Below are 15,000 nucleotides of genomic sequence, written 5' to 3'. Positions count from 1 at the left end.
CTCTCATGTGTAGACTATTTGGTATTGTTACGTTATTCATCTAAAATGAAATAAAATCCAACAGGAACTGATTTGTTGCAATAGAATCATTATTTTTCCGTGTTGAGTTGCTGGAGGTGGATCCAGGTTTTGCAGGATCCATGTCGGAGCCTCAGTCCAACTTCCTGTTCCTTACTGTACGGAGTAAAGTCAAGTCAGAGTCTTGAGGCTTTAACTTCCTGATTCACACTCACTGATCAGACATGAGACTTTATCATTCATCCTGGAAACAGCAACTTTTCAAACACATTTCAAGGCAACTTGGGAACATCGCTAAAAGGTTTATTAGATAAAGGTCAGCCGCAGAGCCTCCTCTCCCACACACACACACACACACACACACACACACACACACACACACACACACACACACACACACACACACACACAAATTGTTTGTATTCACAACAGAACCATATTTAGCGTATTCTGCTGCTTCACAGTCTTACACAACTCATTGTATTGGAACTGTTGTTTGTGAAACACAGACTGGAAACACACGCCACCTAGTGGCTCCAGTGTGTAGTAATACTGCCTTTCAGTAACAAACTAAATTGCTCCTAAGTAAGGAGTGCTCTGAGGGCACCATGAAATGGGTAGGACAAATCATTAAATATTCAGTTAATATTTATTCTGTTGTGGATTGCTTAACATATTTTTTGGCATGTTTGTTGTGGTTTAAAATATTGTCTGGTAGTTGTCACAGCATAACTTTCATTTTATTGCAGTAATGCTTTGTGGACTCAAACTCATATATATATATTCATATAAATAAACCACAAACATAAACAGCAATAAAGATAAGTCAGTTATATTTTTATGAACAACACTGACTATAAAATATTCACTGCACATAAACAAGGTAGGATGATGAAGTTCTTACTTCACGTTCTGCAATAAAGATCAAGCACACAAACAATAACGAGTTAATATGTCTACGACCTCAGTGCTGGTTGGTAGGCCTAACCCTCAAGACAGAAAAATCCATCTAAACCATCTCTCTGTTTTTATAAGCCATAACAATTATCAATCATCAATCAAATTTTATTTGTATAGCCCATATTCACAAATCACAATTTGTCTCATAGGGCTTTAACATGGTGAGACATCCTCTAATACAGTGGTTCTTAACCTGGGTTCGGTGAGTCACTCTCGGGGGTTCGGTGAGTCACTCTCAGGGGTTCGGTGAGTCACTCTCGGGGGGTCAGCAGGGGTCAAACACACACAGTATAGCCCGGTTCACACTAGCAATGTCTGGCCGTTTTTGTCGGCCGTCTAAAAATTGGCTGCCCACAATTTGGTAACACACAATTTTTCTTCGCCGTGTCAGATTGCAAACATTTTGTTGCTTAGTAAAAATGTGTTACACAAAATAAATTCAGGCTACTCGTATTACTCGTGACGTCACGCTCCGCAGTGATAAAGCTGGTTGCAGCTGATCACGCCACATTGCTTATCTTTGATATCTGTGCTGCTTGGTGGCTCAGTAGTCGACTTGTGGCTGTTGTGATTGTGCGTCATTCAGCAGAGCCAGCTTCAACAGCAACTCTTCAGAACAACAACGCTCGCACACCCCCTTATTGCCCTTGAGATACTCACACCGTTTGTTACAACGTATTTGTGCGAGCAATCCTTTTCGATAGTAGACATGAAAATTAAGAAAAGGAACAGACTTTGTTGCGAAAATGATATGAGAGTGGCACTTGCCAAGGTGAAGCCGCGCATTCCTGAACTTGTATCTGAAAGGCAACAGCAAAAGTCACATTGATTTGCAGTAAATAGTCTTTAAGTTATGTTTTTGTTGGTTTTTATGGTTGGTTTTGTTCTTTGAACACATTGATTTTGTGTGAAACTGATGCATGGTTCATTTTGTGCACTAACAAATTATATACCTATGTTTTAAAGAAATCATATTTTATTGTTCCAATTCCGAAGGGTTGGGTGAATGCACTGATGAAGCTTGCAGGGTTCAGTTCCTCCGATGAGGTGAAGAACCTCTAATAGTAATTCCTGAATAACTACATGTGCTCGTTACTGGGCAGCAGACAGAGGCAGTTTATGATCTAACATCACACTTTGGGTTGGAGAAGTTTCAGAAGCTTCTCACACTGGAGAGGTGTGATGCTGGCAGGAAGCTCCTCCTCCATGGTGACCTGGCAGGAAGCTCCTCCTCCATGGTGACCTGCAGGTCAGAGGGATTCCACTCCTTCTCCAGGAGGGACTGTGGTTTGTCCTGTTAGGCTGGTTCCCCCCCCCCACCACAGCTGGTCTGATGTCCTCCTCCATACATGTCAGTGTCTATCGGGGGGGGGGGCATATAATCATCATGATGTGCCATTCAGCTTGTCCACCATTACTGTTCAATAATCCAAGAGATCTTCTTGCTTAACACACAAGCAGTTTGAGTCCTAGACCTCTTAGACTGTGAGTTCCCAGATCAGCCAGTTCTACAGCCAACTGCCCCCCCCCCACCATAAGGTAGACAAGATGAAAGTCAAATGTCTCTAAGTTCAAAACACGGATTGGCTGCTATTATGGGAAACTGCCGTCACTGACTGTTCAATGTAGGCCCAATCCCATTTCACCCAGCTAGAGCTAGCATGCTAGCTTCAGCGCTAGAGTTAGCATGCTAGCTTTAGCCCGATGTTAATGAGCTACTCCTCTCATAACAAGCATCCTCGCACGGTTGCATTCTAGCAAACAAAAGCATTGGTTTAAATAACAAAGTTGAAGCCCATATGAATGTTGTAGGTAATTAACATTGAACTTACGTGTTCCGTGGTGGCTCCTCCTCCTCTCAGGTCCAGGTCCTCTTTCAAACGCAGTCCATATCAACAGAATTTCACTGTAACACAACTTGCTTTCATTTTACAATGTGCTATTGTGGGAAAATGCTGTCAGCTACTGTGATTATATTTGTCCCATGATGCATTGCGATATACAGATAAACTTCGTAAAACGACAGAACAAGAAGTTACTGTATAATTTTCCTGTAGAAACTGCAGTGATTTGTTACAGTGCAGTTATTAATCAATGATGTGGGATTATGACTCGGATCATTCCGCTCACTTTATCACTGAAGTCCTGACTTGTGTCTCATAAACTCTAAAGTGAATCAAACAAACACAAACTATTATGGTCCAAGCCTTCAAGTGCTGACCACACGGTGGCGTAAATCAATTTAAAGTCGTAAGACGAGGCTTACTTCCGGTTGCCAGTAGGTGGTGCTGTCACTACATATAGACTTATGAACATGACTGCTCTTTAGGGGGCGCTATTCAGCTATTTGGCCACGGCCATTCCTGAAAACCATATGAATGTATTCAAGGGGGGGGGGTTGTTGTTACACACGTAGTTTGAGGGAGATTGAACAATGAACAGTGAAGTTACAGCAGTTCCGTGTGTCATGGCGACTTGTTGAAATCTGACTCCACGCCTCTGACATGACGACATCATCAATGTCTCGAGACCCTTCGGACCAAGTTTGACACGTATGTGTCCAATGGACGAAGACAAATTAATCAAAGTGTTAGAAGTGCAAAAAACTAGACATTTTCTGTCCCCACCAGGGGGCGCTGCGGTTGTAAGTTCTGTGTAGATGTCTTCCCACCGGGACTCTTGTCCTTCATGTCCTGTTGCAGTAGATTGGACCTTATGTCCGGGACACGTCCACCTCGTGTTTGGATGGCGACTCATTAAAGATTAACCGTGTGATGAAAACTTAATAATCTAGGACAGAGGTCTAACAGGGGGTCCGACATTTTTGGTTGTTTAGACAATTTTTTATATTTTTAAAATGTAAAAAAAAAAATTCTACAAATTAAAATTGTTTTAAATACACATTAACATGAATCCAGCATATTGTAGCGAACGGATACATGGAGGCAGAAGACGTCATCTTTCATTCAGAGACACACAATAATAAAAACATGGATATATGAACCTGTGTATTATTTGAGTAGCTTAGTATTGAATGCACAATAACAGGTTCATGGCACTAGGCCCAGTTTAATAAAGGGTTAGACTCAAAGCGTCAAAACGCGATGAATCCCCTGAATAATCAAAAGGAAATGGTCTTTTCTGCTGACTCTACGTGTGCACGTTCATCATGACGCTCCCAGGCGACGTCATGACGTCCATGCGTACGTCCCGCGTCATATCTTCCAACTCGACCGCTACTTCCTGGTCCCAGACTCCGGCCGCTGCTGAGGACCGTTACCCGGAGACAAGCGTCTGTCCGCGGCCACACACTCAGCGGAGTCCCGCCCCCCCCCCCGGTCCCACCGCGCGGAGCTGGAGCTGCGATGAGGACATGAAGGACCCGAGGACTGCTGCTGGGGACAGGTGGGACACCAGGGACATGAAGGACAGACACAGACACAGACACAGAGGAAATATATATATATATATATATATATATATATATATGTATACACATAGAAAGAGACAGACAGAGACAAAGACAGAGAGGAAATATATATATACACGATATACATAGAGAAAGAGAGAGGGAGAGAGAGATAATTAGAGAGTATATATATTAGAGAGAGAGACAGAGATAGATAGATAAATATATATATTGAGAGAAAATAGATAGAGAGATAAATGCATATATATATAGAGAGAGATTGTTTATTGATCCTGAGGGAAATGTGGGTCTGTTTAACCTCATGTGCAGGTTCATGTTAGCCTGATATTTAGCCTGAGGTTAGCTTATTGTTTGCTTTATGTTAGCTGATATTAGTTTGTTGTTAGCCTTATGTTAGCTTGTTGTTAGCCTTATGTTAGCCTGATATTAAACTGATATTAACCTGATATTATCCTGGTGTTAGCCCCATGTATACTGCTTGTTTCTTTGTTTCATAACCTTACATTTTATTGATTAAATTGTCTTGTTTCTAAGCTTCTGTTGAGATCTCACTTCCCTGGAGAAACACGTCTTCACTCTCCACCGCTCAGCTCTGCTGTTTGGTTAGAAGGACAATGAAGTTCTTGAATTTAATTTGATGTCACTTCGATGTTAGCTTGATGCTAAACTGGTCTTAGTCTTCTAGGATCCAGATGTTAGCCTGATGTTAGCTTGATGCTAAACTGGTCTTAGTCTTCTAGGATCCAGATGTTAGCCTGATGTTAGCTTGATGCTAAACTGGTCTGAGTCTTCTAGTATCCAGATGTTAGCCTGATGTTAGCTTGATGCTAAACTGGTCTTAGTCTTCTAGGATCCAGATGTTAGCCTGATGTTAGCTTGATGCTAAACTGGTCTTAGTCTTCTAGTATCCAGATGTTAGCCTGATGTTAGCTTGATGCTAAACAGGTCTTAGTCTTCTAGGATCCAGATGTTAGCCTGATGTTAGCTTGATGCTAAACTGGTCTTAGTCTTCTAGGATCCAGATGTTAGCCTGATGTTAGCTTGATGCTAAACTGGTCTTAGTCTTCTAGTATCCAGATGTTAGCCTGATGTTAGCTTGATGCTAAACAGGTCTTAGTCTTCTAGGATCCAGATGTTAGCCTGATGTTAGCTTGATGCTAAACTGGTCTTAGTCTGCTAGTATCCAGATGTTAGCCTGATGTTAGCTTGATGCTAAACTGGTCTTAGTCTTCTAGGATCCAGATGTTAGCCTGATGTTAGCTTGATGCTAAACAGGTCTTAGTCTTCTAGTATCCAGATGTTAGCCTGATGTTAGCTTGATGCTAAACTGGTCTTAGTCTTCTAGGATCCAGATGTTAGCCTGATGTTAGCTTGATGCTAAACTGGTCTTAGTCTTCTAGGATCCAGATGTTAGCCTGATGTTAGCTTGATGCTAAACTGGTCCTAGTCTTCTAGTATCCAGATGTTAGCCTGATGTTAGCTTGATGCTAAACTGGTCTTAGTCTTCTAGCATCCAGATGTTAGCCTGATGTTAGCTTGATGCTAGCCTCTTGTGAACCCGTCTGTGCAGAGAAGCTCTTGCTGTTTTGAGCGTTTGTGAAACTAAAACTCTGGATAAACTCGATTTCCCCCAGAGGTCATGTTAGAAAACGTGAAATATAATGAACCAGAAAATACTTCTTCAGTCTCCATGGAAACCTGATCTCCAGCTGCTGATCTCTGACCAGCTGCCATTTGAATATTGAAATACTCGCCTGCACGACTCGTCTGTGGAACTCTCTCGCTGCGTTGGTGGAAAGTTAACAGACAAGTTTCTTACTTTTCTAACGTCCACTTATTTCAAAGTAAAACAACACAACATTTCTGACCTACTTTATTAATAGGTCAAGACAACAGTGAGCGCCCCCTGCTGGGTCAGGAGACAAAGTCCTTCTGATTTCATGTTCAAATGAATGTTTGAATTTCCAATCTAATGACCGCCATGAGTTTTCCTGATCTGGTTCCACGCCGTCACTAAGCAGTGACCATGTGTCTGTCATCAGCGTGGAGGCCGGAGCCCCGCCCCCAGCCTGAGGCGCCGGAGCCGTGGTGATGGTGTTGAACTCGGGTGAGGTCTCCATGGATCCGGTCGAGGGTGAACGTGGTGGGAGGAGCCGGGACCTGCTGGAGCCTGAGGTCCGAGCTGATCCCCCGAGGACCACCAGCGGCTCCGCGGCTGCGACCAGGGCGTCGGCCAAGAGCAGCCATTTGTCCGAGAAGGAGGAGGCGTCCCACAACGGCGTCCCAGCCCCGCCCACCAGCGCCCTGGTAGAGAGGAGGTCCTCATCATCAGTAAGAGGCGGGGCCACGCCCAGACCGCTGCTGCGCCGGCCCCTCAGCCTGGACATGACGCCCCGGCGCCTGCGGGCGTCCCAGGAGCCGCCTGCGGACCGGCGGGTCCTGAAGCCTCCTTGGCGAAGCGGATCCGTGGCCCCGCCCCCCCCGGCACGCAGCCTCACCAGCCCGGGCCTGGGCGCCGGCGGCTGGATGCGGCGGAGCGAAAGCACCTGCTCAGTCAACTACTCCCGGGGCGACCGGGGGGGCAAGGGGCAGCTGCGCCCGGCCGTGTCGCTGCCCCACATCGCCAAGCAGGGGGGGGGCAGCCCGCTGCCGGCCTCCTCCAGGCCGTGTCTGCTCATCGCCCTCCGACCTCTGAACCTGGAGCAGGAGAAGCAGAAGTTCTTTCAGTCGGACTTCAGGTACGAGCCTCAGTTTGAGTACCAGCAGCCGGAGCCCCGGAGCATGCTGGAGAAGTACCAGGACGGCTCGGGCCTGTTCCTGCAGCAGGTGGGTTCCTCAGTTCTGCACCCCACACACCTGATGAAGATGAAGGTGATGAAGGTGATGAAGGTGATGACTTCTCTGTTTCTCTGCAGGCCGTTGGAATCATGGAGTGCGTCCTGAGGAAGTTTGGCTCCTATGAGAACTTCGAGGAGGTGACGGGTGGAGCCGTGCTTCCTAAGTGTCAGGTGTGGGCGGGGGTGCGCAGGTACCTGCAGAAGGAAGGCTGCGTGGGGGAGGTGAGTGAGGAGCAGCTCCAGCAGCTCCCAGGGGAACATCTCACTGGATCCTCATGAGTCTCACTGAGAACCTCACTGCTTCAAACAGCTGATCAGTTTATCTCCTGCACAGAATCTCAGAAATGATCCTGACGAGGATAATAAAGTTTTTCATGTGCAGAACATTTTCTCTTTTAAAATGATGTAGATTAAAAAAAAAGAACCAGATTATTATGTTAAAATTAGGGCTGTCAATAGATTAAAAAAATTAACTAATTAATCTCACATTTTGAAATTCATTAATCTAGATTAATCGCGATTAAAAGTTTGTTTTTCTTCTAAAGACTAAATCTTATAAATGAACGAGTAATCACTTCAGACTGTATTTTACACAATGTTGTGTTTTCAAAGAGGCTCAGCCCTATAACACCTACCTATAGAGTGGCAGCCAGGTCGTTAAATATCATGTATGGTAAATTGTGTACAAATTTTTTTTAAAACCAGCTGAAAATATTCCCAATGTCCTTGGAAACAATAACACTGCTTCTTTCTTCAGTGAAACATCCAGATTAGTAAAAGGTAAACAAAGAGGTGTATTTGAGACACCACTGGTACTGTCATCTTTAACATTGAACAACACACACAACAGCATAACAAGTGGCCTTGGTAAACTGACCTGACATTCAATCTGTCATGTTAAAGTGCAAAAACTTAAAGTGCAAACAAACATGAAAATGAAAAAAGGAAGATCTCAGCTACTTCACAGGTCCCATCGTATGCACATTTCACCACAGTTGATCTGGTTCCTTTGGGTCTTAATGAAATGTCTGAGACACAAGGATCATTTAAAACAGCAGCTTGTCACCCTGTCTAAAACAGCCCTCCTCAGACTGACCTGTTTTGAGTGCTGGAGACGAAGATACAATCTTGCAACCAGATCGTTTTGAACCAGAGTCAGGTGGACCGAAGCCTGGCTGCTAGAGCCCCGGGGCAGACCCGCAGTGGGTTAGCAGTGGGAGCTGGATCAGGTAGCTCCAGCCCCCACTGCCCATAGCTCTGGTTAGCAGCCCGGTTAGCGCCGCGCAGACGAACATGCGCACACACACACACACACACACACACACACACACACACACACACACACACACACACACACACACACACACACACACACACACACACACACACACACACACACACACACACACACACACACACACACACACTGTTACGCACCTGGCCTAGGGGCGCCAGGCTACACAACAAAAAGACGGGAGACAACAGTTTTCCAATCAAAATAAGTATTTAATCAAACCAAACCAATCCAAGTGCTCAACTTATAATAAAAGTATGGGATGTGGAAGTCAGTAAGTCTGTAGTGTGGAGTGTGTATGCATGAGTGGATTATAGGTGTGTGTTGTTTCAACATAAGTGTTGAAAGGTGTGCATGGCTATGGAGCTGCAAAGAACAGAGAGAGAAGGACTGGGGAAGCAGACTCTTATAGGGCGTGCACCCGGGCCCAGGTGCACGCCAATCACTCCTAATGACCACTTAAGTAGGTCTCTGCTCTCCAGTCCTAGAAACAAATGGAAGACACAACATACAGGGAACCGTCACACCCCCCCCCATAAAGACGGAGTCCCAAAGGGATCACCGGCAACCCATTTAACATTAGATAAATATATACTATCTACCCTCTATCATACCCAACCTCTACTCCAATGGCCACCTGCCCACTGTCACAGGCCTCCACCCCAGCAACCGGTACCACGGAAGCACTTTAAGGGGTGCAAGACAGACAGAGGCAAAAAGGACCAACGGAGACCGGACCTCAGTCATGAGGAGCCCGTGACAGCGCATCGGCCACCACGTTCTCCGCCCCTTTAACATGACGAATGTCCAGGGTATAGGATTGCAGGAACAGTGACCATCTTATCAATCTCTGGTTTGGACACTGCAAAGAATGTAAAAAAGTCAGGGGGTTATGGTCTGTATAAATAACCAGGGGGGTACTACCGCCAACATAAACATCAAAATGTTGCAGAGCTAAAATCAAAGCCAATGCTTCCTTTTCAATGACAGAGTAATTTAGCTGGTAAGAGTTGAATTTCTTAGAATAGAAGCTAACAGGTTTATCTATGCCCAGGTTGTCCTCTTGCATTAGAACGGCCCCCGCCCCCACATGACTAGCATCAGTGTAGACTGTAAATGACCTGTCTAAGCGGGGAGCTGCAAGAACTGGAGCAGTACACAAGAGCTTTTTAGCCTGCTCAAATGCTTCTTGGCAAGCGGATGACCAGACAAACTGTTCCTTAGCCTTCAGCAGGTTAGTGAGAGGCGCCACAACTGTCGAAAAATTCCTACAGAAACTACGATAGTAACCTATCAGACCAAGGTAACGCATGAGTTCTTTCTTCGTCGTTGGAACTGGATACTTCGCCACTGCCTGAACTTTGGCATCCACAGGACACACTTGGCCCTGTCCAACCACTCGACCGAGGTAGGTCACAGTCGCCCTTGCAAACTCACACTTTGCAAGATTGACTGTGAGCCCAGCCCCCCTCAAGCGATCGAACAGTTCCCGAATGCGTTCCAAGTGAATCTTCCAGTTGTCCGAATAAATTACAACGTCGTCCAAATACACTGCACACCCCGGCATATCCCAAACCACTCGATTCATCAGCCGCTGAAATGTAGCAGGTGCATTGCGAAGTCCGAACGGCATGACCTTGTAAGAATAAAGACCATTAGGTGTTATGAAAGCGGCAATCTCACGTGCTCGTGCTGACAGAGGTACCTGCCAGTATCCCTTCAATAGATCAAATTTACTCACAAACTTTGCAGAGCCCACCTGATCAATACAATCTTCCATTCTGGGAAGTGGAAAAGAGTCGGGTTTAGTGACATTATTCACTTTACGAAAATCAGAACAAAAACGAAACGTACCATCTGGCTTGGGAACCAAAATACAAGGTGAAGCCCAACTGGATGCGCATGGCTCTGCAATGCCATTTTTTAACATGTAATCAACCTCGGCTTCCAAATAATTACGTTTATCTGCATTTACCCTGTAAAACCTCTGTTTTATTGGTTTCGCATCACCAATGTCAATGTCATGTTCGATCCAATGAGTACAACTCGGTGTATCACCAAATAAGCATGGAAACTCCTGGATTAATGCCGCCAGTTCCCTCCGGCCTGTTGCAGGTAAATGAGACAACAGTGTATCGAGGCATGCAAGCGCCTCTGAATTTTTAACACGACCATGCACCAACGCTGGATCTGGTGTACCCAACCCATCTTCTTCTAACTCCTGACTGGGAGACAAGACCGGAACTGCCATGCAAACTGCATGAGCCAAGCCAACCTCTGGCTGCACACACAACACAGGCGTCTCCGAAGTGCATGAATAATAAGGCTTAAGCAAGTTCACATGGCAAAGTTGGGTTGGTTTCCTACGTTTAGGTGTTGAGATAATGTAATTTTGCTCCGAGATCTGCTTTACTACAGTATGTGGACCTGAGAATTTTGCCTCAAAGGGTGAAGTAACAATAGGAAGTAAAGCCAACACCTGGTCTCCAGGGCTAAACACCCGGAGCTCTGTTTTAGTGTCATACAACCGTTTCATTTTATCCTGAACTGATGCTAACTTTTCCTTAGCCAACAACCCAGCTGTATAAAGCCGATGGCGGAAACCATTAACATAATCAATCAAATTCTTTGGAGGGTGTGCCTCTATCCAATCGCCCGACAGTGCAGCCAAAGGACCTCTTACTGTATGAGCAAAAACCAACTCATTTGGACTGAACCCTGTGCTCTCCTGTGTTACCTCTCTAGCCGCAAGCATCAGCCAAGGCAGACCCTCTTCCCAATCTTTTCCCAGCTCTGTGCAGTAGGCGCGCAAGATAGCCTTTAGCGTTTGGTGAAATCGTTCCAAAGCCCCCTGACTCTGTGCATGGTATGCAGAGCTTTGATTGTGGTGCACACGCAACTGCTTCAGAACCTGGGAAAACATATGAGAACAGAAATTGGATCCCTTATCAGATTGGATGACCTTAGGAATCCCAAAAATAGAAATAAATTGAGAAAGGGCACGCACAACTGACCTAGTGGTAATAGTACGCAGAGGATACGCAGCCGGATAGCGAGTTGCCTGGCACATTACTGTTAACAAATACACCGCTCCAGATTTTGAAGGAGGTAGAGGACCTACACAGTCTATTATCAAATGTTCAAACGGCTGGCTAATGGCCGGAATGGGATACAATGGTGCTGGTTTCAACTTTTGATTAGGCTTGTCAGTTAACTGGCATGTATGACAAGTTTTGATAAATGCTGACACATCTCTCTTCATACGAGGCCAAAAGAAATGCCTAAGTAGTCTATCGTAAGTTTTTCTCACACCAGCATGTCCAGATTCATTATGCGCTACTTTTAACACTGACTGGCGAAGTTTCTCTGGCAACACAATTTGGAACACTGGTTCACCCACAAACCTTCCTTTATGGGACAGCCATTTTCTCACCAACAATGAGTCCTGCAGAAAATACCCACCAGCACTGTCAAACAGCTCCTCCTCTGGCCGTACCAATGGAACTATCTCCTTCAGATAGGCATCAGCCTGCTGTTCCGCAACCAGATCTGAACGGGTTATGGACAATGGAAAATCAGAAAGAGGTATCGAAAACTTTTCAGATACTTTTGTCTTAATTGAATCATTTAAATGAGATTTCTCTTTTAACTTAGCCATTGCACGGGTCACCGCACACGCTGTAAAAACCTCTGGGAAGTCATGTTCACATTCATCAGCTTCCTCCGTTACCAAGGGAACAGAGGTCACCACTGCCGGCTGCGGCGGGACCCCAGCCCAGACCTTAGCACCCACCAGGTCGTTGCCCAGGATCAGCGTCACACCCGGAATAGGCAGTGCTGGGCGCACAGCGAGCTTTGCTTCTCCCTGGAACAGTTCACATTTTAGGACAACATTATGCAAGGGAACCAACAAAATATTCATGTCTATGCCCCGGATAGGAACCTTATCACCAGTGTCAGAAACATTAGTCAAAGGGAGAACACCAGCTTGAATGAATGAATCAAAAGCCCCAGTGTCCCTCAAAATAGTTACCGGTACTTCTTCCCCACCCTGCACCAAAGACACAGTCCCCTGCATGATAAATGGACGGTAAGCATTCAGAGCTACAACCGATGTATCCTCATTTGAACCGAAAATAGGTGTAACACAAGTGGACACCGGACGAGCTGGAGCTGCCGTAGCAACCCCTTTTGGTTCCCAATGACCCGCCTTAGGGGAATTTAACAAGAAGCAATCTTTTTTCCAGTGCCCCCATTTGTTACAGTGATGGCAAACCTTCCCCGAGTCACGCACATCCCTACTGTTGTTGGCGTTAGCTCTGGAATCGACAGGCAGAGGTTTATTAAATCGGCCATGCGACTCACTGGCAGCAACATAATTGCCACCGCCCGCTCTAAACTCTCCACGGTGCGTTAAGACAAAGTCATCTGCGAGCGCCGCCGCATCTGCTGCGTTGCGTGCTTTCTGCTCACTGATATATATTGCCACACGAGCTGGAACAGAATCTTTGAACTGCTCCAAAATCATCAAATCTTTTAAGCCTTCGAAATCTTCCACCTCCGAGGCGTTACACCAGCGGTTAAAGCTCGTCGTCAAATCACGTGCAAATTCCAAATGACTTTGTCTGTCATGTTTCTTCCAAAATCGAAACCGCTGCCTATACGCCTCAGGAACGAGCTCGTATGACTTCAGTACCACCGCCTTAACACGGGCATATTCTTGACTGTCAGCCGCATTCATAGCCGAAAAAACCTCTTGCGCCCTGCCTGTTAAGACGCACTGCAGCATCAATGTGCGCGCCGAGTCAGGCCATTTACGCACATCTGCCACCCTCTCAAACATGGCAAAGAATGCCTCAGGATCACGTTCGGAAAACTTGGGCACCAGACGTAGATTGCCACTAATGTCAAACCCCCCTGCAGATCGTTCTGCAGGTTCTGAAAACCCTTGTGCAGCCGCTGAAATCTTACCCTCCCCTATCAAGTCCAATCTATTTTGCTCTACCTGCAACTTAGCCTGTTCTGTCTGCTGTTTCATTTTTTCAATAGCATACTCACTATCTAGCCTAAGTTGTTCCTGATCAGTTTGTAATTTAGCTTGCAAAATGATTAATTCTTTTTGTTGGTCGAACGTCAACCCTGACATAGCTGCTGGTGAAGGCACCGCCATTGCGGCACCTACTGCGGGAGAAAGAGACGCCTCCTCTTTCTTATCCCGTTCCTCAGTTGAAACCGCTATACCACATAGCTCTCTTTTCAAGACTTCCAACAATGTCTGCTTTAACCTTCTATCACTAGCTTCAATTTTCAATCCAAAACGATCTGCAATGTTCAGCAATTGGTCTTTGGTGCATTGATTTAAGAGCTCCACCGAGGGAGACTGAACAACGTCATCCACTGTCACCATCCTGGGTATTGTGCGCTTTAAGAACCTCCTAGCTGGCAAACCAAACAAAAACAAACAAACAAAATACAATACAAGTGTCCCCCTAGCCTATATAAACCCCAGCTAACTCCACCCTCTTCGTGTGCCGGTTGCGGAGGATTTCTACGCACTGAAGGCCACCGCAAAGGCCTAGCTCATACCAAAGGGGAGGAAAGGCAACCAATAACTGGCGACCCGCATGCCCCCCTTAGCCGTGCCCCCGAGTCGAGATATTCAGTACGAACTTCTCGCTACTGCCGCACCTGACGCACCTAGCCACCCCCCGGCCTAAACCAACGAGCTATTTTACCCAGGCAGCTAAGCGCACCTACCAGGGACACTCGTATCAACAAATACAAAAAAAAAACCCAGCCAGGCAACTTTTGACGTCCCAAATGACGTTAACTTAGCTGCACAACTACCAGAAATAAACAACTCTCCAACCGCACAAAATGAACCAAACAGCTACCGTACTGTACTGAAATAACCAAACCTAATCAAATTAACTCAAATTTAAACACATTAATTCAACTCATAACAATTAACTGCATCTCCCCAAAGTCCGAATAACAAGCCTGTAACATTGCTTTGTCTACTCACCGGACTGCTGACCAAACAATGGAACGACGGACCCTCCCGGAAAGATTCCCCGGAAAGACTAAATTGACGCTCCAAACTCACTGTACAAACAAATTATTGGACGAGCCCCCACTTTGTTACGCACCTGGCCTAGGGGCGCCAGGCTACACAACAAAAAGACGGGAGACAACAGTTTTCCAATCAAAATAAGTATTTAATCAAACCAAACCAATCCAAGTGCTCAACTTATAATAAAAGTATGGGATGTGGAAGTCAGTAAGTCTGTAGTGTGGAGTGTGTATGCATGAGTGGATTATAGGTGTGTGTTGTTTCAACATAAGTGTTGAAAGGTGTGCATGGCTATGGAGCTGCAAAGAACAGAGAGAGAAGGACTGGGGAAGCAGACTCTTATAGGGCGTTGGCACCCGGGCCCAGGTGCACGCCAATCACTCCTAAT

At 45.8% G+C, this 15,000-nt stretch overlaps 1 protein-coding gene across 2 annotated transcripts in view; it reads left to right on the top strand.

Annotated features, from left to right (window-relative positions):
* Positions 1-4,234: 4,234 nt before the first annotated feature.
* kiaa0895l overlaps positions 4,235-15,000 on the top strand; it is an 18,485-nt gene continuing 7,719 nt past the window's right edge. For both annotated transcript variants that reach the window (XM_061068703.1, XM_061068704.1), the window contains exons 1-3: positions 4,235-4,383; positions 6,451-7,234; positions 7,324-7,467. In XM_061068703.1, the coding sequence (XP_060924686.1) occupies positions 6,500-7,234; positions 7,324-7,467 (879 nt within the window). In that variant the 5' untranslated portion in view covers positions 4,235-4,383; positions 6,451-6,499. The remainder of the gene's footprint in view (positions 4,384-6,450; positions 7,235-7,323; positions 7,468-15,000) is intronic.

The sequence above is a fragment of the Limanda limanda genome, chromosome 3 (assembly GCF_963576545.1).
Source record: "Limanda limanda chromosome 3, fLimLim1.1, whole genome shotgun sequence".
In the NCBI taxonomy this organism is placed as follows: Eukaryota; Metazoa; Chordata; class Actinopteri; order Pleuronectiformes; family Pleuronectidae; genus Limanda; species Limanda limanda.
Note: the sequence above shows the minus strand (reverse complement) of the source record. Positions and strands in the feature narration are given on the sequence as shown.